The sequence below is a fragment of the Corylus avellana genome, chromosome 6 (assembly GCF_965113065.1).
Source record: "Corylus avellana chromosome 6, dhCorAvel1.hap1.2, whole genome shotgun sequence".
NCBI classification, from domain to species: domain Eukaryota; kingdom Viridiplantae; phylum Streptophyta; class Magnoliopsida; order Fagales; family Betulaceae; genus Corylus; species Corylus avellana.
In genome coordinates this window covers 6,216,855-6,238,107 of record NC_142495.1, presented here as the reverse complement: position 1 = coordinate 6,238,107, position 21,253 = coordinate 6,216,855, and the positions used below count along the sequence as shown (strand labels likewise).

General features: G+C 39.1%; 2 protein-coding genes across 2 annotated transcripts; one reads left to right on the top strand and one right to left on the bottom strand.

The window, feature by feature from the left end:
• Window positions 1-2,791: 2,791 nt before the first annotated feature.
• On the top strand, window positions 2,792-5,345 carry LOC132186728 (protein IQ-DOMAIN 18). The gene is made up of 5 exons (XM_059600752.2): window positions 2,792-3,046; window positions 3,160-3,441; window positions 3,545-3,790; window positions 3,978-4,115; window positions 4,229-5,345. Exons 1-5 carry the CDS (start codon window positions 2,966-2,968, stop codon window positions 5,030-5,032), a joined length of 1,551 nt encoding a protein of 516 aa, XP_059456735.2. The 5' UTR covers window positions 2,792-2,965; the 3' UTR covers window positions 5,033-5,345.
• Window positions 5,346-16,216: 10,871 nt separating this feature from the next.
• LOC148584808 (uncharacterized) lies at window positions 16,217-20,257 on the bottom strand. Its single transcript, XM_088517283.1, has 8 exons — window positions 19,901-20,257; window positions 19,267-19,779; window positions 18,643-18,951; window positions 18,011-18,070; window positions 17,316-17,904; window positions 17,155-17,160; window positions 16,585-16,973; window positions 16,217-16,477 (listed from the first exon to the last, which is right to left on the bottom strand). Exons 1-8 carry the CDS (start codon window positions 20,255-20,257, stop codon window positions 16,217-16,219), a joined length of 2,484 nt encoding a protein of 827 aa, XP_088373409.1.
• Window positions 20,258-21,253: the final 996 nt, after the last annotated feature.

Sequence of the window (21,253 nt, the reverse complement as noted above, 5' to 3'; positions counted from 1 at the left end):
TGACGTTGAACTTTCGGTTAACCTGACTTATTGATGAGTAATTTTAGGAGGCCTACTCATATTATATTTGTGTCATACTAAGAATGATGTGACTATTAAAATCATCATTGGGCTTATGATTGATTATTTTTAAGTTTTGATCCAAGAGTAATTTTAATAGCCACATCATTCTTAGTAAGACATAAATATGACACAAGTAGGCAATTTATAATTACTCATTATTGATCTCATTCAATTAAGATTTAGTTTGGTTTGTTATGAAGTAAAATATTATTTGTTAACAAAATTATTTATTATAAAAATATTTTTTAATATTTTGCTCATATAGAAAACTGAACATGTCGCAAAACAATTGGTGACTTCCAGTGGTAGTCCGACGGTTTAAAAAGGAGAAATTTAAACTCGAAAAATGGTTTATGAAACTTAAAAACATAAACCATTTTTCAAAACTAAATAAGTTTTTTTGGTTAAACTGAAAAATATTTTTAGTTTGACTATTATTTTCGGTCTCACTCAAGGGTGAAACCACCCTTTGGCTTTGGGGGGCGGCAGCCCCCTAAGCCATAGGGTGGTCCCCAATTTTTTTTGTTTTCTTTATAAATATACCTTTAAAAATTAACTTTCTCCCTTGATTTTTTTTTTTTTTTTTTTTTGCCCCCCAAACTAAACATTCTAGTTCCCCCAAGTCTCACCAAATACCATAAAATACGAAAAACATTTTGCATAAAATATACTTGTACAGAAAATGAACCATGTTGGAGACCGGTTGGAGACTTCCATCAATGGTATAACAGTTTAAGAAGGAGAAATGTAAACTCAAAAAATGGTTTATGAAAGTTAAAAACATAAACAATTTCCAAAAAACTTTTTTTGTCAAATTTTCAATTTTCAATTTGACTATTATTTTCAATCTCACCAAATACCTAAAAATACAAATATATATATATATATATTACACCAGAACAAATGGAGCAAGGAAAAATATAAAATCAATCCATGTGGTTTATTTGCTTTATAATAAACTCTATGTGGTATTAAATGTTCTAAGAGCTCTATGGAATACACACAAATAACAAATTGAACAATGCTAAAAGGAAGGCTTACGTCTTTCTTGTGTCATCCAAAAATTAATATGGTTCTAAAAATTATAATTTTATCAAAATTAAATAATAATCTATCACAAATTTAAGAGTGCCACATCATTGAAATGACACAAGGAGGATATGGACCTTCCTTTTAGCATTACTCTAACAAGTTACTCATTATAGTCAAATTCCGTAAAATAAACTTAACCTTTATGTCATTGTGTTACTTCAAAGTCGATAAAAATCATGGCACATGTCACTCATTATAAAAAAATAATATATATATATTTTTATATGTGTCTCGTGTACGTCATGATTTTATAACTATCAACACACCCACAATAATATATATCAATACTAGATCAACTAATAAAGCATCATACTATAGAGATGATCATCAAAAGTCTTGATCTCATACCAATCTCCAAGTCAAATATAATTTATTATAGACCAAATCTTAAATCAGTAACCATAGTCTAACACATGCAAAATTCCCGGTCCATCAAAGGGTTATCGTAAAACTGACAATACTTTCGGAAAAATCCCAAAAGATTATCAAAATTACGCCACAATTCTCCACTTTAGAGCGGGTCAAACTCCTCAAAAAATCAACTAAGTGAATCGGTCCAAAGTCGGCCTCCTCATCCATCCTCAAATTAATCAACAACTATAAAAGAGGTGAAAAAGATACGAGCATAAAATCATGCAATACTAAATTACAAATCATTAAACAATTCGTATTACTCAGAATAATATTGAAAAATAAAATTTATTAATTATATTTAATGGGCTTGGTGATCTATTTAAGTAATAAGTCAACATAAGCCTCATTAATGGATCTGCACTTAAACTTTACCTAAGAATTAACCCAAATAAGGATCAGAGTTGTTACAATTGGCCTGGTCAAAGATTTAAGAACAGAACTCTGTCCAAGATATCTGATAATTTTGTTGTGGTATTGGAATGAGATCACCAACTTAAAAACAAGATCAAGGGAATCAGCACAGTTTGACCAGTCTTCGATATCGTGAAAGCCACGAGGGATCCAACTAGGCCTCTTGGCATTGACTAAATAGTCAATGGACTGGAGCCACCTGCCGACTAAACTTTTGATCAAATTGAGGACCGCCATGGTCCATCAACTGCTGGCAGCACGTGATAGCCATGAGGGGTGCGCAATTGTTTCTGAACATTAAAGCGAAGAATCACATTACTGTTGAGAAAAAGAAACGAAAAAGAAAAAAGGGCATTTGGGGGTTTGGGTTCTTGTGCACCCAACGTGCTCTCGTGGCTTTCAAGCTCCTCGATTTCACTCTCACTCGATAAGTAAAGCTGTTAACGTACACTCTGACACCGCATGTCACCGTCTTCCCATGAGTTCATGTAAAAAAAAGAAAATATTTTTTCAAACTTAAAACAGAAAATACCCTTTAAATCAAATTAACAAACGGAAATGTGGGTGTTCTCTACATCATGACAATTTTTTAGAAATTACAAATTTTTTTATAAACTTTGGTAAGAAAGTATAATAAAAATTGAGTAACTTTTGAGCAGAGTTTGGATGACATGAGCTGTGAGCGTACGATCTAATCTCATGGAAGCTTGGCGCTACGTTTACCAAGAACAGATGCAGTAGATTCTCTCCCAGCTCACCACTACAGTTAATCCGTCAGAGCCTGCTGCTTCAGGCACTTGCATTATTATTATTATTATTATTATTATTATTTTTCTCTCCCTCTCTCTCACACGCCTCCAAACACATGCACGGTTAAAGAGGTAACACAAGAGCGGATCATCTTTACCCTCGAAGTTCTCTGGTCTTTGTCATCTATTTTAGCAGATTCGCTGTAAATGCAACTTGGATTTTACCTCATCTTTTGATGGGGAAGAAGGGAGGTAGCTCATGGTTGACTGCTGTCAAAAGGGCTTTCAGATCTCCTACTAAAGAGGATGAAGAAAAGGTGTGAAACTGTTATTAATCTCTATTTGTGTTTAAAAATGAACATTCTTTGGCTTCTTGATTCGTTCCCTTAACTTTGCAAATCATGATCTTTATCCGGCTTTCTCCCCGCAGAAGAGAGAGAAGCGAAGATGGATATTCAGGAAGCCCACAAACCAAGAAACGGAGCCGCAGCAAACCCCTACAAATGCCGTTGCTGCACCGACGAACCATGAGTCGGCAGCGAAGGCGGCTGCGGAGCGAAAGCAAGCGCTTGCAGTTGCGGTGGCCACTGCCGAGGCTGCAATGGCCACTGCCCAGGCGGCGGTGGAGGTGGCTCGGCTGACCAGGCCTGCTAGTCATGCCAAAGAGCACTCTGCTGCCGTTGTTATTCAGACAGCTTTTAGAGGGTATTTGGTAAGCCAAAGATCGACAGATCTGCCTTGTATTTTCTATAAGAAGACAGAGTATTTAGCCATTTTCGCGTTGTGTGACAGTGTATTGCCGTGTGTTGGTGTAGGCGAGGAGAGCGCTTCGTGCGCTTAAGGGGCTGGTAAAGTTGCAGGCTTTGGTGAGAGGTCATAATGTTAGAAAGCAAGCAAAGATGACTCTTAGGTGCATGCAAGCGCTGGTTCGGGTGCAGGCTAGGGTGCTTGACCAACGCATGAGGCTCTCCCATGATGGCACCAGAAAATCCACATTCAGCGACACAAATAGCGTTTGGGAGTCGCGGTATCTTCAAGACATTTCAGAAAGAAAATCGATTGTAAGTTTGGTTTTGATCCGAAGCCAAAGTTACTTTTCTTGCTTTTTAGAAGCAAAATGATGGTAAAATCAAAGAAGCCCTTTTCCTGCTTCCCAAATGTCAATCAAACAGAAACCTTTTGACACTAGTAAGCTGCAACGGCTCAAGTATTTTAATGGTTTTTTTTTTTTTTGGTGGGTAATTACAGTCAAGAGAAGGAAGTAGTGTAGCAGATGATTGGGATGAACGCCCCCACACAGTTGAAGAAGTGAAAGCCATGTTGCAGCACAGAAAAGAAACTGCGATGAAGCGTGACAAGACCTTGTCTCACTCCTTTTCTCAGCAGGTTTTATCTTATCCACTACTCTGGCTCTTTACTCTGTTTCGGTGGCCTTTGTTTTAGTTATGTCATATCCGTGTGCTATTTTTTTTTTTTTTAACTTTCAATTCCCATCATAGATTTGGAGGACTGGCAGGAGCCCATCAATTGGTAATGAAGACGAGCTCGAAGAGAGACCGAAATGGCTCGACCGTTGGATGGCCACGAAGCCGTGGGATTCCCGGGGAAGAGCCTCAACTGATCAAAGAGACCCCATCAAAACCGTGGAAATGGATACCTCCCAGCCCTACTCATACTTAGCTCCTACTTTCCGGAAGCCTAATCAAAATCAGCATCACCAACACCAACAACAAAGACCCAGTTCCCCGCTCCACAGATTCCACCAAAATCTACACCCCCATCACTCCCCTGCCACACCCTCACCATCGAAAACCCGGCCTGTCCAAGTCCGGTCGGCGAGCCCTCGTTGCTCTAGAGAAGATAGAACCTACAATACATCTCAAACACCAAGCTTAAGGTCCAACTATTGTTACAGTGGTAGCCTGCATCAACCTGGCAGGGGTGGAACAAGTAGTGGTGGCACTGGTTGTTCTACAATGCCTAATTACATGGCCGCAACCGAGTCTGCTAAGGCTCGTGTGCGGTCTCAGAGCGCGCCAAGGCAGAGGCCGTTAACACCGGAGCGGGAGCGAGTCGGGTCGGCGGCGAAGAAGCGGCTTTCGTTCCCGGCACCGGACCCTTATGGTTTGGGGATGGGTTATGGAGGTCATGGGCATAACTTGAGGAGTCCAAGCTTTAAGAGTGTTGCTGGAACACATTTTGGGATGGAGCGTCAGTCCAATTATTCCTCATGCTGCACTGATAGCCTTGGTGGTGAGATTTCTCCTTCTTCAACCAGTGACCTTAGAAGGTGGTTGAGGTGATTAATGGTCAATATTGATGATAAATTATGGCGAATAACTTGTCAGGTTTTCTTTATCAGCTTTTTAAGCACAGGCTTCAAAAGTTGCAACTTGTTAGGTTTTCAGTTTTAATTTGTGTGTGAGATATATGTTGGTCTGACCAGAGAAGTAAAAAAGATCCAGAGGTAGTTGGGATCTGATGTAGGAAATAGAGTGTGAGTAGTGAGTATTGGATAGGTGGTCGAATGATTCAAGAGGTATTTTTATTTGGCTCAGAAAAAATGGTATTTTTATTCCCCCTTTTATGTCAAGTTGAAGATAAAATTGAGGACTTTGCGGTGACCCTCAACACTAGGGCTCTTAAGTGAAGAAAGCTGCTCGGGAACCGACTTAGGCTCAGTTCAGATAGACTCGATTCGAATTTGGTTCATTCAATAAATGAATGGATTGTGGATAACTTGTCTAAACTCGACTCGGCTCGGTTGAACACAAGTCATATTACCATAATATTATAGTATGTATATTAACATATTATCTGTGAGTAGAATTGAAATTTCTCGGATGTCAACTAAAAGCTTCTTGGCATTCCATGATATCTAACTAGAAATTGGACCTCAGAATCATTAATCCGGTAAAAAGAATGGTATGTATTAACATATTATATGTGGGTATACAAGTAAGTATACACTGAAATTTATTATACAATAAACATACTATGTTTATATACAATTATACACTCATACTCATAGGTTAGTATATATATCTTATACACTTATACTTTGTAAATTGTAGGTATATTAATTATTCTTATACACCTATACAAAAGGAGGTTGTCACGGTTGCCTCATCAAAAAAGGTTATCAGCTGATGATACTTATTATCAAAGACGACTTTTTCCGTAGCTGATAACCTAAGCATTTAAGCATTCTATGAGTCAATATCTTATCAACATTACTCGTATTTTCACCCAAAATGTGTAAGAATGGCTCAATAAGAGATCTAGGCCATGAGGAACGTTTATAAAATATAGAGTTATTCTTGTTTGGGTAATCAACCACAATGAAGGAGTACAGAAATGGGCCAAAGGCCCAAAACATTCTTAGGTTTTGGTAACGTTTTGGGTTTCTATATAAGCCTAGATCCTAACAGATAGTTATAATGAAGTCCAGACAAACGTGGAAGCATATATTGGCACAATATTTTAAGTAAATAACAAAGAGTCGTAAGGACAAATTTACTGACCAATAGTTAAAATGTTTTACATATTTTATGATATTATGTATTATTAGCATGATTTCATTGTGATAATATAATCAAGCCTACAAGTTTAAATATGTTTATAAATATCAAGGTATATATTAGCACGAGAATTACATGCTTTCAATGCAAAATGAATTTTGAAAAAAGAAAAGAAAAAATAATGGGCTTTCAAAGGAGATCATGAAAATGTGATTTAACAAACCTGGTGGTTATGTAGGGGTGATGATGATACACTTCACACCTTGATGCTAGGAATGGGAAAAAGGGACTAGCAACCTATAGGTTCATTGGAGTTGATACACTAAGCACCTCGATGCTAGGAAGGGAGAGAAAAAACTAGCAACCCAAGGTAAGTGTGGATGATACGCTTAACAAACACAGCGGTTAAGTGAGATTGATACACTTTGCACTTCGATGATAAGAAGAGAGAGTAAACTAACATTCCCGATGGTTAAGTGGATGTGATAAGCTTAAAGAGATTAAATGTTATATTCCATTTGTTTGCTTATAAGTTCTAATATAATGTGATTTAATTCTTGTTTTACATTATTACATGTAATCAAATGCCTTTGTTTGCTTTATATTATGAGTATACTCATAATATAAGACTATGGAGCTCTAAGAAAAGAAAATGCTAAGGAAAATTGTAATTTTGGTTTCAATATTATGAGACTCACATCACACATAAATAATGATAATTTTTTTTAAAAAAATTTTATTTAATATTTGCTGAGTCATGGACTCACGCTTCTACCTATAAAATTATTAATTTTACCGATGTTGTTGAGGAGGTCAAGGAGGACTTGTATGCAAGTAAGGGTTACTACCCATGAGGTTCCTTTTGGTTCAGCCTCCTTTTGGATTCAAATCCATGACCTAACTCTGAAAAATATGAACCGTTCCAATGCGGTTTCTATTGGTCTAGGACTGGGGAATTTGTTGAAAGTTGAAAACATTGGAGAATCTGGGTCCATTTGCCGGTCTTCTCTCAGGATCCTTGTGGAAATCGATGTAATGAAGCCACTTAAGCCTGGGTTTTTCCAAGCCCGTGAAGGTGGAATCCCCACTTGGTGTCAGTTCGAATACGAGTGTTTGGGTGATTACTGTGTTTCATGTGGGTTAATCAATCATAAGAAGTATGCTTGTTGTGCAAACGCTGACTCAAAGGAACCAGACTATTACAAAGTCTCGCTTAAAGCTACTACTTTCTCCAGCTTCAGGGGTGCCGTCCCCATTCGTGAATCAACTGATACTAAGGCGGAGTGAGTTCAGCCCACTGTACCAACTCAGTCCTAGGTTATCCTCTTCAATCCTAAACCCTCTATTCTCTCTCCCCAAGCTTGCAAACCCCTCGTGGGACGTACCTGTCACACATCAGCCCATCACATAGCCCTTGGTCCTCATCCCCACCAACCTGAGACATCCAACGCTCATGAACTGTCCTCGTCATATTCTACCCTCGTAATGGCGCCGAACAAATTCCCACCCACCACCCTTGGTATTAACACCCCTTCAAACGATCTTTCTTCCCACCTTGCCCCTCATGTCTCCCCCAAACCAGTCGTCCACTTTTTGCAAATTTTTTCGGGCCCCATTCCAACCCTAACCCAATTTCAAATACCCCTCCCTCTAACCCAATTTCAAATATATGGACCCAAAAAACCCATCATTCCACTTCTATTTGACCTTTTTTCAGACCTTGACACTTGGAATGATAAGCTTAAACCTTCTCCTTCCACTCTCCTAACAGCCCAAAAGTATGTTGATGGTAGCCCAGGCCACAGCCTTAGAGGGAGTTTCTTATCCAAGTGTACCAAAAAGACCAGATCACAACCTTATCCTATTCGACCTCCCATCAAGCATAAGCCCCCTAACTCAGATCACGTGAATCCTCCCCAATTTTTCCCCTCTAATGATGCTTTTCCCCAACCCCTCTCACTCAATCCCCCCATAAGAATTCATGATTTTGATGAGTTGCCTACAGCCAAGAAAGGGAAAGGGATTGCAATTACTACGGAGGTTCTTGATCCCATCTCAGAGATCCAAACTCCTAAGGAAATTGATTCATTGGGCTCCTCGAAGACCTTTGCACGTCGTATCTTCAAAGCTGCCAGGAACCGTAATAGGTTGCCTCATGAAGTGTCTCTCCAGGCCTCTACGGCCAACTTTTTGTCACTACAAAATTGGCTGAGGAGGCGGGCCTATCCACGCCTTCCTTGGCTCCATGAAGCTCCTGTCTTGGAACTGTCATGGTTTTGCCCTGCCCACGACAGTTCGTACTCTTAGGGCTTTGTGCGTGATTCATAAGCTTGACATTGTGTTCTTATGTGAAACAAAAATTTGTCTCCCTCCTACTCCGAATTCTCTTTCAAGGATGGGCTACTCTTTTTTGCTACAAGTTCCTCCTCTTGGAACTAAGGGTGGTCTTGTTGTTGCATGGAAGCCAGGTATTGAGATTGAACCTATTCTCCTTAATAGGCATCATATCTCTTTTTTGGTTTATTTTGATCCTCCTTCTTCCCCCTGGCTTGCTTCTTGTGTGCATGCCCCCTCTTCCTGGAATCTTCGCAGATCTTTTTGGCACAATTTGAATAATGTTGGTATTAGATTTGGGGGCTCGTGGGTCCTTATCGGTGATTTCAATGCTATTCTTTCTTCTGCTGAGAAGAAAGGAGGAAGAGTTTTTGGTTTTTCTTCTCACTATCAGTTCATTGATTTTGTTCAGGCTAACGGACTGGTGGACTTGGGTTTCTCGAGTAAGCCTTTCACTTGGAATAATAAACGTCTTGGTAGATTTAACATCAAGGAGCGTCTTGATCGAGGTCTCTCTAACCATCTCTGGGTGTTTCTTTTCCCCGATGCCCACCTTTCTCATTTGCCTGCTTCTGAATCTGACCATAATCATCTTTTTCTCTCTACCTCTGGTCCTTTTCCTAACCTGCCCAAGCCGTTCAAATTTGAGGAGTTTTTGACTCGTGATATTGCAAGCCATTCAGTGATAGCAGAAGCATGGAATTCACCTTTTAATGGCTCTGTTGCTTTTTCTTTAAGCAGAAAGATCAAAGCTTCTAAAGCAGCTCTAAAGGATTGGAATATTCATCACTTTGGGAATATTCACTTCAAGATTAAGAATTTGTTGGCTAAGCTCAACAGAGTTCAATGCTCCCCCGTGACAGATGAGTCCCCTGTTTTAGAAGACAAAATTCAATTGGCCCTGCAAGAAGAATTAATTCGAGAAGAAAGCCTCTGGAAACAAAAATCCAGAAAACTGTGGCTCACTAGCAAACACTTAAACACAAAATTCTTCCATGCCTCCACCACCATTCGTCGCAGGCATAATTCTATCTCTTCTTTAAAAACTGACAATGGTATTTTTTTGAGTAACAGGTTTGAAATTGGGTTACATTTTTCTGAGTACTTTCAGACTCTGTCCACCTCTTCTAATCCCACTTTTGATGAGGAATTTAGTTCCCTTTTTTCTCCAATTATCTCCTTGGATGAGAATGATTTAATTTGCGCCATCCCTGATGAAAGAGAAATTAAGCTTGTCATTTCCCAGCTTGGCCTCACCAAAGCTCGTGGTCTAGACGGTTTCACTGGTTTATTCTATAAAACCTATTGGCCCATTATTCGTCTCTCAGTGATTCATTTTGTCCAAGATTTTTTCAGACATGGGTTTTTGCTCAAGGAATTTAACCACACCCATATTGCTCTCATTCCCAAGGTTGACAACCCTCTAGAGTTACTCAATTCAGACCCATTAGGCTCACAAATTTTACTTACAAAATCATCTCAAAGATTATGGCTAACCAGCTCAAACCTCTGCTCCAAAAGATTATCTCCCCAAACCAATCTGCCTCCTTACCAGGGAGATCAATACAAGAGAACTCAATCCTTGCACATGAAATTTTCCACTCCATGAAGAAGAAGAAAGGTAATGGTGCTCTTATGGCTCTCAAGCTTGACATGGAGAAGGCTTTTGACCGGATGGAATGGGGCTTCATCTTGAAAATCTTTTCCTGCCTTGGGTTTAACTTGAAATGGATCCGGATGATTGAGCAGTGTATTTCTACAGTAACCTTCTCTATTATTTTGGATGGCTCCCCTTACGGCAAGTTCTCTCCTAATAGGGGTTTGAGACAAGGTGACCCTCTCTCCCCCTTTCTCTTCCTGCTTGGTTCCGAAGTGCTATCAAGGCTTATTATCAGAGAGGAAATGGCTAGAAATCTGCATGGTATTACAATCTCGAGAAAGAGCCCCCTTATTTCTCATCTCCTCTTTGCAGATGATTTAATGGTGTTCTCTAGGGGAAATGTTTCTGAAGCAAATTGCATTATGAATTGTCTGTCTAGATTCTCTGCTTGGTCTGGGCAACAAGTTAACTTTGCTAAGTCTTCTTTGTTCCTTAGCAAAAATTGTGGTCCCTTTGCCTCAGCAATGATCCAGTCCACTCTCTATCTTCGTCTGATTCCGTCCAATGCCAAACATCTTGGGCTGCCACTTTTCTTCTATAGAAACAAGAGCCTTGCATTTGCAAATCTTAAGATTCAGGTTCTTAACAGGCTCTCTGGGTGGAAGGCTAAGATTCTTTCTCAAGTAGCCCGAACTACTCATATCCAGGCTATGGCTAATGCTATGCCTAGCTATTCTATGTCACTTTTCCTCTTCCCCAAGTCTTTGTGTCGAGATATAGACTCCTCTCTTAGGAAATTCTGGTGGGGTTTCCCTCAAGATAAGAAAAAATGCCTATCCTTGCTGGGTTGGAATAGAATTTGCTCACCTAAAGCTGCTGGTGGTCTCGGGCTTAGGACCATAGAATGCCAGAACCGCTCTTTGTTGGCCAAGATTGGTTGGAAATTGTTGACCAAACAAAATCTTTTATGGGTTCACTCCCTTTCAGCGAAATACTTACTTTCCACAGATTTTTTGTCATCTCCTATCTCCCACACTGCTTCTTGGTTGTGGAAAGGGGCCCTTAATTGTAAAGATGTTGTGCAACAAGGTGCTTGTTGGTCGGTGTCTTCTGGGCTTGGTTTGGAAGTTTGGAACTCTCCTTGGATCCCCACTTTGAATGGTTTTATACCCTCCCCTAACATTTCTATCTTCTGTCCCTTCTCTTTCAGTCTCTGATCTCATTCTTCCTTCTTTTAGAGAATGGAATCTTCCTCTTATAAACCACATTTTTTTTATTCCAATTCAACAAACAAAATTAAAGATATCCACCTTTCCCAAGTCCCTTCTTTGGACCTCGGCCCCTAGTGGTAATTTCTCGGTTAAGTCTGCCCATGATTTGGCGGTTGGCCCTCTCTTTCTGAGCTGCTCGCCCCTTAGCCCGACTGATTGGAAGCTTCTCTGGTCTCTCCGGATTCAATTGAGGTTAAAGCATTTGTTGTGGAAAATTTCATGGAACATTTTGCCGGTTCGTACTAATATTTTCAAATTTTTTCCCAATGTTGAAGAAGAGATGTTGAGATGCCCTTTATGCTCTGGCCCCCCTGAAATTTTGCAGCATATTTTCTTGGGCTGCCTTTTTGCTAGAAGATTGTGGCATAATTCCTTTTGGCCTCTGCATACTTCTTTCCTTAGCTCCCAGCCCATTGCCAATTGGACTAAAGCTTTGCTACACCCATGTGCTATGTTTGGTATTTCTCCTAAGGAAGCTCACAATTTTTAGCTCTCAGTGTTAGTTTTACCGGATTATATTCGGCTTACTAGGAGTAAGTGATCCACAACGGTATCATCCCGGACCCCCTGGTTGTTCAGAAACAGATTAGAATTTCCACCATTCATCACCTTAATGCATGGAAATTTGGTGATCCTCCCATTGCTGATTGGTCCCCTCCCCCTCTTGGTACCTTGAAGGTGAATTTTGATGTGGCCATTCGACCTGATTTTTCTGTAGCTGCTGCTACTCTCAGGGACCACAATGGCGATTTTGTTGTGGTTTGCTCTAAAAAGCTAGCAGTCATGGATGCTAATCTTGGTGAAGCCCATGCTGCCCTTCTTGCAGCTGAACTTTCAGTTTCTTTCGGCAGCTCCTCCCTCATTTTATAAAGGGACTCTCTTCTTACAATTGTTGCTATTAAGGATCCCCCCCTCTTCTTTGGTTGGGCTTCTTCTCCTGTTATCTCTGATCTTCAGAATGTTTTGCTCTCCATCCCGGTTTGGACAGCTTTGAAGACCTCTAGATGTGCCAACTTTTGTGCTCATCAAATTGCTAAATGGGCCGCTTCCCACTTTGTATTCGGAAGCATTCTCACTTCTTCTCCTTTTCTTAGTTCTATTCGTGTAAGGAGTGGCAAAGACCTTCCTTTGTAATGTTGTTTTCCTTTTCCCGGTTCCCTTTATTTGAATAGAAAAGAAATAAAATAAAATAAAATAAAAAGGATTACTACCCATAAGGTCGGTAGGAGGCCTCAGCTTTTGTTGGGCTTTGTCAAAGCAGCCTTTGTATTAAATGCCTCACAAGTCATTATTTTGAGTTTTACGTGAGAGTCGTGGGACAATAGTAGTATAGGGATTTTGTAACGACGTTTAGTTATGTGTAAAATGTTATTTCAATATTAGAGTTCTAGTATATTGCTTTCTAAATGAGTTTGTGTTTTTTTAAAAAATAATTAAATAAATAAATAAATAAAGAGTAACTCAAAATCTTCCACTACGAGTATAAAGGATAGTAGTGCCACGTGGATCAATATAAAGTTATTATTCATCAGAAAAAAAAAAAAAAAAAAAAAAAAAAAAAAAAAAGAAAGAAGTTATTTCATGCTTGCGGCTTAAGCTCGATCTGTTTGTTTCCATGTAAACTATTTTTTTTGTATTTTTCAGTGTTAATTAGGTTCAATAAAAAATATTTTTTGTTTGACAAAAAAAAAAAAAAAAAAAAAACCTTCTTTGGTTTCAAAAAATAGTTTCCACTTTCCCTAAAACAATCGGTAACAAGTCCAATTCAACCTAAAATAATTGATAATACGTAACTTGTTCTAAAATAACGGATTACATGAATTTCTTATTCAAACATTGGATATTCAACTAGGGATATATAGAAGAAGAAAAAATAAACACGATAACGCTGAAAAAGTCCTAATCGAGAAAAAAAATCTGTACAAAATAACGTTCAGTTCTTTTAACAAGTTACGTACACTATATTTTATTCCATGCAGTGAACTTGGCCTTTTATAAGATTTTATTGGTCTTTTGTTTATACACACACGATAACATATTAAATGCACTTCAAAAGAGGAAAAATCACGAAATCGCTTTGAATATCCAATGTTAATTTGAAGAAGATAACTCTTGTGTGGATTTCATAAGCTTAATGATCGAGGAATATTTAACATAAAATTATCCATGATAATACCCAACTTGTAATTAATTATAAAATAGAGGAGTGCATGAATTTCGTGAACGACAATGTTTGAAGAAGAAAATTCATGTTAATCCGTTTTTCTATAACAAGTTACGTGTTATCAATTATTTTAGGTTGGATTGACACTGGTGAAATAAATAACAACATAAAATATATAAAAGATAAACATATAAAGACTGTCACCACTAGGCTCCAACACTTTGAATATTGACAGCTTGAACTCATAATGTCTGGTTTTGATACCATGTAAAATCATCACTAATTAATGACAAAGAAAAATATTAAATCTAAATAATTAGGACAAGATAACTACAACATGTAGAATAACGTAAAAGATACAAAGATTACACGAAAACAATACAATTGTGATAAGATTTGTAGTGCAATTAGAAACTAGCTCTTCTTATTGAATTCGGATCGGGACCATCGTGGCGGCCGGTGGCGAAATTGCCCAAACTTTGGGCGGCACGTGTGGGAGCGTGAGAACTCTGATGGAACTGTGTGCAGCAACTTTGTGACGGTTGTCTTCTGAGCTTTCAAGCGGTATAGTGATCCGCTGAAAACTTCGAGGAAATAATAGAGAACCATGAGGGACAAAGGGAAGGATTTGCCGGATAACACTAGCGACACCGAAAAAAAAAAAAAAAAAAAAAAAAAAAGAAAAAAAAAGGAAACTTCAGAAAACCCCCATGAACTTCAAGTCGATTTGAAAAACCCCCTCTGAATTTTCAAAACTCTCACTTAGGCCCCCTGAACTTTGATTTTCTCTCAATTTGGACCCTTTTAACATTAAACTACGTCGTTTTGGACGTTTTATACCCGTTTTACCCTCAACCAAAACTAAGTCGTTTTGGACTCCAAAACTACGTCGTTTTGGACTCCAAAACTACACAGTTTTGGGCTTCAAAACTACTTCACCACCCAACCCAAAACGACGTCGTTTTTTTAGCATAATATTAAAAAATAAAAAATAAAAAAAAAAGCAAAATTTTATTTTTTTTAAAAAAAGGAAATCGGGGTGGCTTCAGCCACCCCTTGGTCGGTCTGGGGGTGGCCAGACCACCCCCCTTGGCCATGGGGGGTGGTCCGGCCACCCCCAAAAGGCCAAAAAAAAAAAAAAAAAAAAAAAAAAAACGGGGGGGGGGGGGGGGGGGGGGGGGGGATGGGGTGAATTTGGGCTGGGGTGGTTTCAGCCACCCCTTTTTTTTTTTTTTGGCCAAGGGGGTGGTCCGGGGCCATGGGGGTGGTTTGACCACCCCCAGATCAGCCAAGGGTGAAGCCACCCCCGATTTCCCCCCCCCCCCCCCCCCTTTTTTTTTTTTTTTTGGTTGTTGCTTTTTTAAAAAAATTAAAATTAAAATTAATGCCTAAAATGACATCGTTTTGGGCTGGGTAGGTGTTGTAGTTTTAGGACACAAAACGACGTAGTTTTAGGGAAGGGTAAAATGGGTATAAAAAGTCAAATTTTTTGACTTTAACGTTAAAAGGGTCCAAAGTGAGAGAAAATCAAAGTTCAAGGGGCCTAAGTAAGAGTTTTGAAAATTCATGGAGGGTTTTTCAAAACGGCTAGAAGTTCAGGGGGGCTTTCTGAAGTTTCCCAACAAAAAAAAAAAAAATTAAAGTGATTCAGAACCTGTGTTTTGATACCATGTTGAGAATAAGGTTGTATATTGAATCACACTATATAATGTACTAAAGGGGCCTATATATAGGCTAATAATACAAACCTAGTAGAATAAGGAAAGGTAAACCTAGTAAACTTAGAATACCAAAGAAAGTAAATAATAATAACATAATATTGTTAACAATATATATACTTGTATGACTTGCTGCTTATTAGCAAACAAAAGAAAAGAAAATTAATAAAAGATAATTAATTATAACATGGCCATAGATATATAGATAATTTGATCTGTATTTGGTCGTTTCTGCGTGATTAAAAATGCAAAAGAATATGAGATGCTTTGTAATTCTCTCACTTGTTTATTTCAATTGTGTACATGGTAATATATACATGAGACACTTGTAACTTTACAAGCAATTCCACAAATTGTGAATTTTATTAAGGGCAAATATGGTGAACTTCCTCTTGTAGTTGATTGTCATTCCTTGTGTGATTGATTGATAGATTTCTTTCCAGAGGTGTATTCCTTTCTTGCTTGTGACTAGTTTCCTTATCTGCATAATGATGCATTGCAAAATCTGTTATAGGGCTGGCAGATAATAATGCAGCATGATCTTTCCTTGTTGGGCTTCTATTGTGATCTATCATTGCCTTCATTGCATGAGATAATTTGCTGGATTGGTGGATCACGTGATTTGTGGAAATTGTCTTAATGGGCCCCCTCAATCTAAGCGGAATGGCAAAGACGTTGAGATTGTCACAAAGAGTAATGAAATGGTTTGAGACAAGGGGCTTGGTAAGAATATTACCCCGTTGGTCCTTGATGGAAATGAAACTAACGATTAGATTCTCGAAGGCCACTTTGTCACGTACGAAGTGAAAGTCAATTTCAATATGCTTCGTACGTGCATGAAACATGGGATTGGCAATGAGGTATGTGGAACCAAGATTATCACACCATAATGTAGGTGGCTGAGATAGAAAACATACCCAATTCTTGTAAGAGTGATTGAAGCCATTGGAGCTCAGCAGTGGCATTAGCTAAGGAATGGTATTCTGCTTCAGTATTAGACCGGGAGACCGTAGCTTGCTTGCGAGAGCTCCAAGAGATTAAATTGGAACCCAAATAAATGCAATAACCTCCAATGGATCGCTGATCATCAGGACAACTTGCCCAGTCTGCATTGGAATAGGCATGAAGATTAGTAGAGGACTGTTAGCGAAAATATAATCCATGATACAAGTGTGCTTCAAATAGCGTAAGATCTGTTTGACTGCAGCCCAATGATTTATTGTTGGGCGTTGAAGAAACTAACACACCTTGTTGACGGCAAATGATACGTCCAGCCGAGTGAGGGAGAGGTATTGTAATGAGCCCACAATGTTGTGATACAGAGAGGGGTTTGCAAAAGCTTCACTGTCAAACTGGGATAAGGTCTTGGAGGATGTCATGGGGGAAGTCACGGGTTGGGCATTGATCATATTGGATTTTTGCAACAGGTCCAGTATATATTGTTTTTGTGACAAGAAAAGTGCATCAATGTCCTGCAAGACTTCCATGCCAAGGAAATAATGAAGTTGCCCAAGGTCTTTGAAGGGAAAATTAGATTGGAGCTTGGTGATTAATGTTGCAATGGATGTAGAATCGGGTCCAGTTATAAGTATATCATCCACATAAATGAGAATGAAGATAACAAAGGAGCTGTGGCCTGAGAAGAACAAAGATGTGTCTGACTTGGAACCCATAAAACCAAGCCCTAGAAGGCGTGAACTTAGGCGGGAAAACCATGCGTGTAGTGCTTGCTTTAGACCATAGAGAGACTTCTTTAAATGGCAAACATGATCTGGAAAAGATGGATGAACATACCTAGGGGGCTGAACCATATATACCTGCTCCTGCAAAAAGCCATGTAAGAATGCATTTGTAACATCTAGTTGGTTAATACACCAGTTGAGAGACACGACAATGGAAATAACAGTGCGGATTGTAGTGGGCTTCACAACATGACTAAATGTTTCACTGAAGTCAATGCCGAGTTACCGATGAAAACCTTTACCAACTAGACGCGCTTTGTAGCGATCAACACTACCATCGGGCTTTCGTTTAATTTTGAGAACCCATTTACATCCTACTAAAGTCATGGTGGAGGTACGAGGAATTAAGGACCACGTGCCATTGTGCATGAAAGCATTAAATTCTGTATTCATAGCATCACGCCAATGGGAGCTTTTTGACGCTTCAGTGAAAGAGGTGGGTTCAATTTTAGCAACAACCGATTCAGTGATGAGTGCCTTGGGTGGAGGATAAGGGATGGTTCCATTTGTAAATTGCTTGGGATTTTGAATATTATTTTTTGACCTTGTTTGCATTCGGTGAGGTGCAACCAGTAGCTCTTCTCGAGATGGAGACGTGGAGCTTGCAACCATGTGATCTTCTTGATGAGGAGACAATGGCTGGACTTCCATGGCAGAGGAATGAGTGATGGCAGGAGCTAAAAGAGATAATTCAGATGTAGGAGAATGAGGTGGAGTAGCTTGAGTGGTAGGAGTAGGGGCTGGACACAGAATGGAAGTAGGAGCTGAACACATAGGTGAAGTAGAAATGGGACTACACGTAGATAATGTATTGGTGGGGCAAACCTGAATATTTGATGGAAGAGAAACTGAATTTGAGTGGGTGTGGGATGTGCTATTGTGGTTAGAAGGCAAGGAAAAAGGAAACATGGATTCGTAAAAAATGACATACTGTGAGATGTATATGCGGCCAGATGAGAAGTGTAGGCAACGATATCCTTTGTGGTGAAAGCTATATCTCAAAAAGACACAAAGTTTGGAGCAGAAATTAAGTTTCTTTGTGTTGTAGGGACGAAGATAAGGTCAACAAGCACACCCAAAAAGCTTCAAAAAATTGTAGTCAGGAGCTTTATAAAAAAGTAATTCAAAAGGAGATTTGTGATGTGTGACTGGGGAAGGTAAGCGGTTGATAAGAAAAGATGCAATCAAGAAGGCTTCATCCCAATATTTTAAGGGCATGGAGGTGGAAGCTAACAAAGATAATCCAGTTTCAACAAAATGGCGGTGTTTTCTTTCAACTGGCCCTTGTTTTTGATGGGTATGAGGATAAGAAATTATGTGAGATATTCCTTGTTTGGCCAAGATGGAATTAAGGGAACGAAATTCACCCCCTAGTTAGATTGAATAGCCTTTATTTTTGCGTTCAAATAATTTTTCAACATGCTTTTGAAATTGCAAGAAGACGGAGGTAACTTCAGATTTTACAGCAATGGGAAATAACCATGAAAATTTGCTGAAATCATCTATGAAGCAAACATAATGACATTTTCCATTTATTGAAGGAAAGAGGGAGGGTCCCCATACATCCGTAAACAATAAGTCTAAAGGATGAGTAGAAACAGTAGTGGACAAATGAAAGGGTAACTCATGGCTTTTGCCCAATCGACATGCATGACAAATGGTGGAAGCCTTATTCTGGAGAGTAGCAAGAGCATTGGTACGAACAACTTGACTGATAATCCGAAGAGATGGATGACCAAGTCGATAGTGCCAATGATCTAAGGAAGCACATTCACCCACCAAAGCAAACCGAGAGGAATGTGGTATGGAGGGAAACGTGTATAGTCCATTCTTACTCTGGCCGCGAAGTGGAATGGTGCCCGTGCGACGATCCTTAACACAAAAAAAGTGTGGGTGAAATTCAAAGAACACATTGTTGTCATAGGTAAATTGAGACACAGAGAGAAGATTCTTTTGAATACTAGGAACATGAAGTAAATTTTGCAAGGAAAATGAAACATGAGGGTAATGTAATTTGGAAGAGCCAAGATGTTTAATTAGCAAACCTTGCCTATTGCCTACACGGAGTTGATCCGAGCCATTGTATTCCTCAGCTTGAAGATTGAGGTTAGCAAGATCCGAGGTAACATGATTGGTAGCCCCTGTGCCGGGATACTAATTGAGATCATTGCTGGGTTAAGGGGTTACGGTATTAGCTTGCATAGTTGATGAATTATCTTTTTGATAGGTATAATCAAACCTATGGTAGCAGCTCAATGCAGTGTGACCAGGCTTGTTGCAAACTTGGCAGACTGGTCTGGGAGATGTGCCAGAAGGTGAGTGAGAAAAGGGTCCCTTTCCACGCCCGCAACCTCGATGGGATCCATTATTGTGGTTGGGAAAAAGGGATTTGTGAGTATTGCTCATGGAACTAGAAGGGCCATGAAATGGGCCTTTGTGCTTTGGAGCATAAGATCTGGCAGCAACATTGGCTGAAGGAAAAGAAGCTTCAGCAGATTGGAGATTGTGCTCCAGGCGCATCTCATGTGTGAGGAGATGGGCATACAAATCTTCAAGTGACAAAGGATCAACCCTGGTGATCATAAAGGTGACGAATGGATCATATTCAAATCCCAATCCAGCCAACAAGAATGACACAAGTTCAAAGTCATTCAAAGGCTGTCCTACTGCAGCAAGGGTATCAACAAGATTTTTGAATTTCTGAAAATATTCTGTAATAGAGGAACCACCGTTTTTGATGGTTGCTAATTGAAAATGGACTTGCATAATTCTGGCCTGAGACTGGGACGAGAACATGCGTTCAAGTGCTTGCCATATATACCTCTCGAGATGTAGCAAATCCAACCAGATGAGAAATTAAATTCTCAGATAAAGATGACAAAATGGCACTGAGTACTAGCTGATCTTGTTGAACCCAAAGTAAAAATTCTAGATTGGCCAGAGTGGCTGGTGCATTGGAGGAGGAGGGTGTGGGATTAGGGATGGTTTGGGTTGGTGGAACTGCTGTTCCATCAACAAGGCCATAGACTTGCTGGGCTCGTAGACAGGTGGTCATTTGATAATGCCAAGTGATGAAGTTTTCACGAGTGAGTTTGGCTGTGACATTGTGAGAGATGTTGTTGATGAAGGAGGCAGGGGCAGGGGAGGGCATAATGGCAGGAGAAGTGGTGGAGGACATGGTCACATGGCAGGGGAAGAGGAATCCATAGGATCGAAAAAAAAATAAATAAATAAATAAAAAATAATAAAATTAGACTTGGGTCTTGAAAGGCTTTGATACTATAAAAATGTAAAAAGAATATGAGATGCTTTGTAATTCTCTCACTTGTTTATTTCAACTGTGTACATGGTAATATATACTTGAGACACTCATAACTTTACAAGCAATTCCACAAATTGTGGATTTTATTAAGGACAGATATGGTGAACTTCCTTTCGTAGTCGATTGTCATTCCTTGTGTGCAGGGACGGAGCTAGGAAATTTTATGGGAGGGGGCCAGCCAAATTTTTTTTTCGGTTCTTTAGAATTTTTTTATTAAAAAAAATTATTTGGGTTGTTTTTTATGAACTAAAGACTACTGTAAGGGTCAAAAAAAGTGAACATTTAAAAGTAAGGGCCAAAAATAAAAAAAAAACTTAGTGGGTATGAGCCAACAAAATTAAAAATAGGGCCAATTTTTTTTTTTTTGAGGGGGCCAAATGACTAAAATTAAAACTTTAACTTTATTTTTTTTTTAATTTTTTAATTTTTTTTTCCTTATTTTGGGGGGGACCATGGCCCACCCCGGTCCTCCCCTCCCTCCGTAGTTGATTGATAGATTTTTTTCTAGAGGTGTATTCCTTTCTTGCTTGTGACTAGTTTCTTATTTGCTTAATGATGCATTGCAGAATCTATTATAGGGCTGGCAGATAATAATGCAACATAATCTTTTCTTGTTGCATGAGATGATTTGCTGGATTGGTGGATTACGTGATTTGTGAAAATTGTCTGATTGATCATGAATACTATACTGAAAGTTCACGAAAAGAAAAATAAATTAAAATATTAATTTTCAGCACCTTTGACACATTGAGTAAGGAGACGTACGCAGGATTAGGTGGGTTGTAGTATTTTAATACATTTTTACACGTTGAATAATTCGAAGACGTACGCAGTCCAGTTTCTCGTCTGGCG

Bases quoted from the DNA above. Each gene is read 5' to 3' on its own strand.
- LOC132186728 (XM_059600752.2), top strand. From the start codon at position 2,966: ATGGGGAAGAAGGGAGGTAGCTCATGGTTGACTGCTGTCAAAAGGGCT. The intron at 3,442-3,544 runs GTAAGCCAAAGA...GTGTTGGTGTAG, and splicing joins CAGCTTTTAGAGGGTATTTG to GCGAGGAGAGCGCTTCGTGC. The intron at 4,116-4,228 runs GTTTTATCTTAT...TTCCCATCATAG, and splicing joins CTCACTCCTTTTCTCAGCAG to ATTTGGAGGACTGGCAGGAG.
- LOC148584808 (XM_088517283.1), bottom strand. From the start codon at position 20,257: ATGTCCTCCACCACTTCTCCTGCCATTATGCCCTCCCCTGCCCCTGCC. The intron at 19,780-19,900 runs GTATATATGGCA...GAATATTTTCAG, and splicing joins GATTTGCTACATCTCGAGAG to AAATTCAAAAATCTTGTTGA. The intron at 18,952-19,266 runs GTAACCCCTTAA...TTTTGTGTTAAG, and splicing joins CAACTATGCAAGCTAATACC to GATCGTCGCACGGGCACCAT.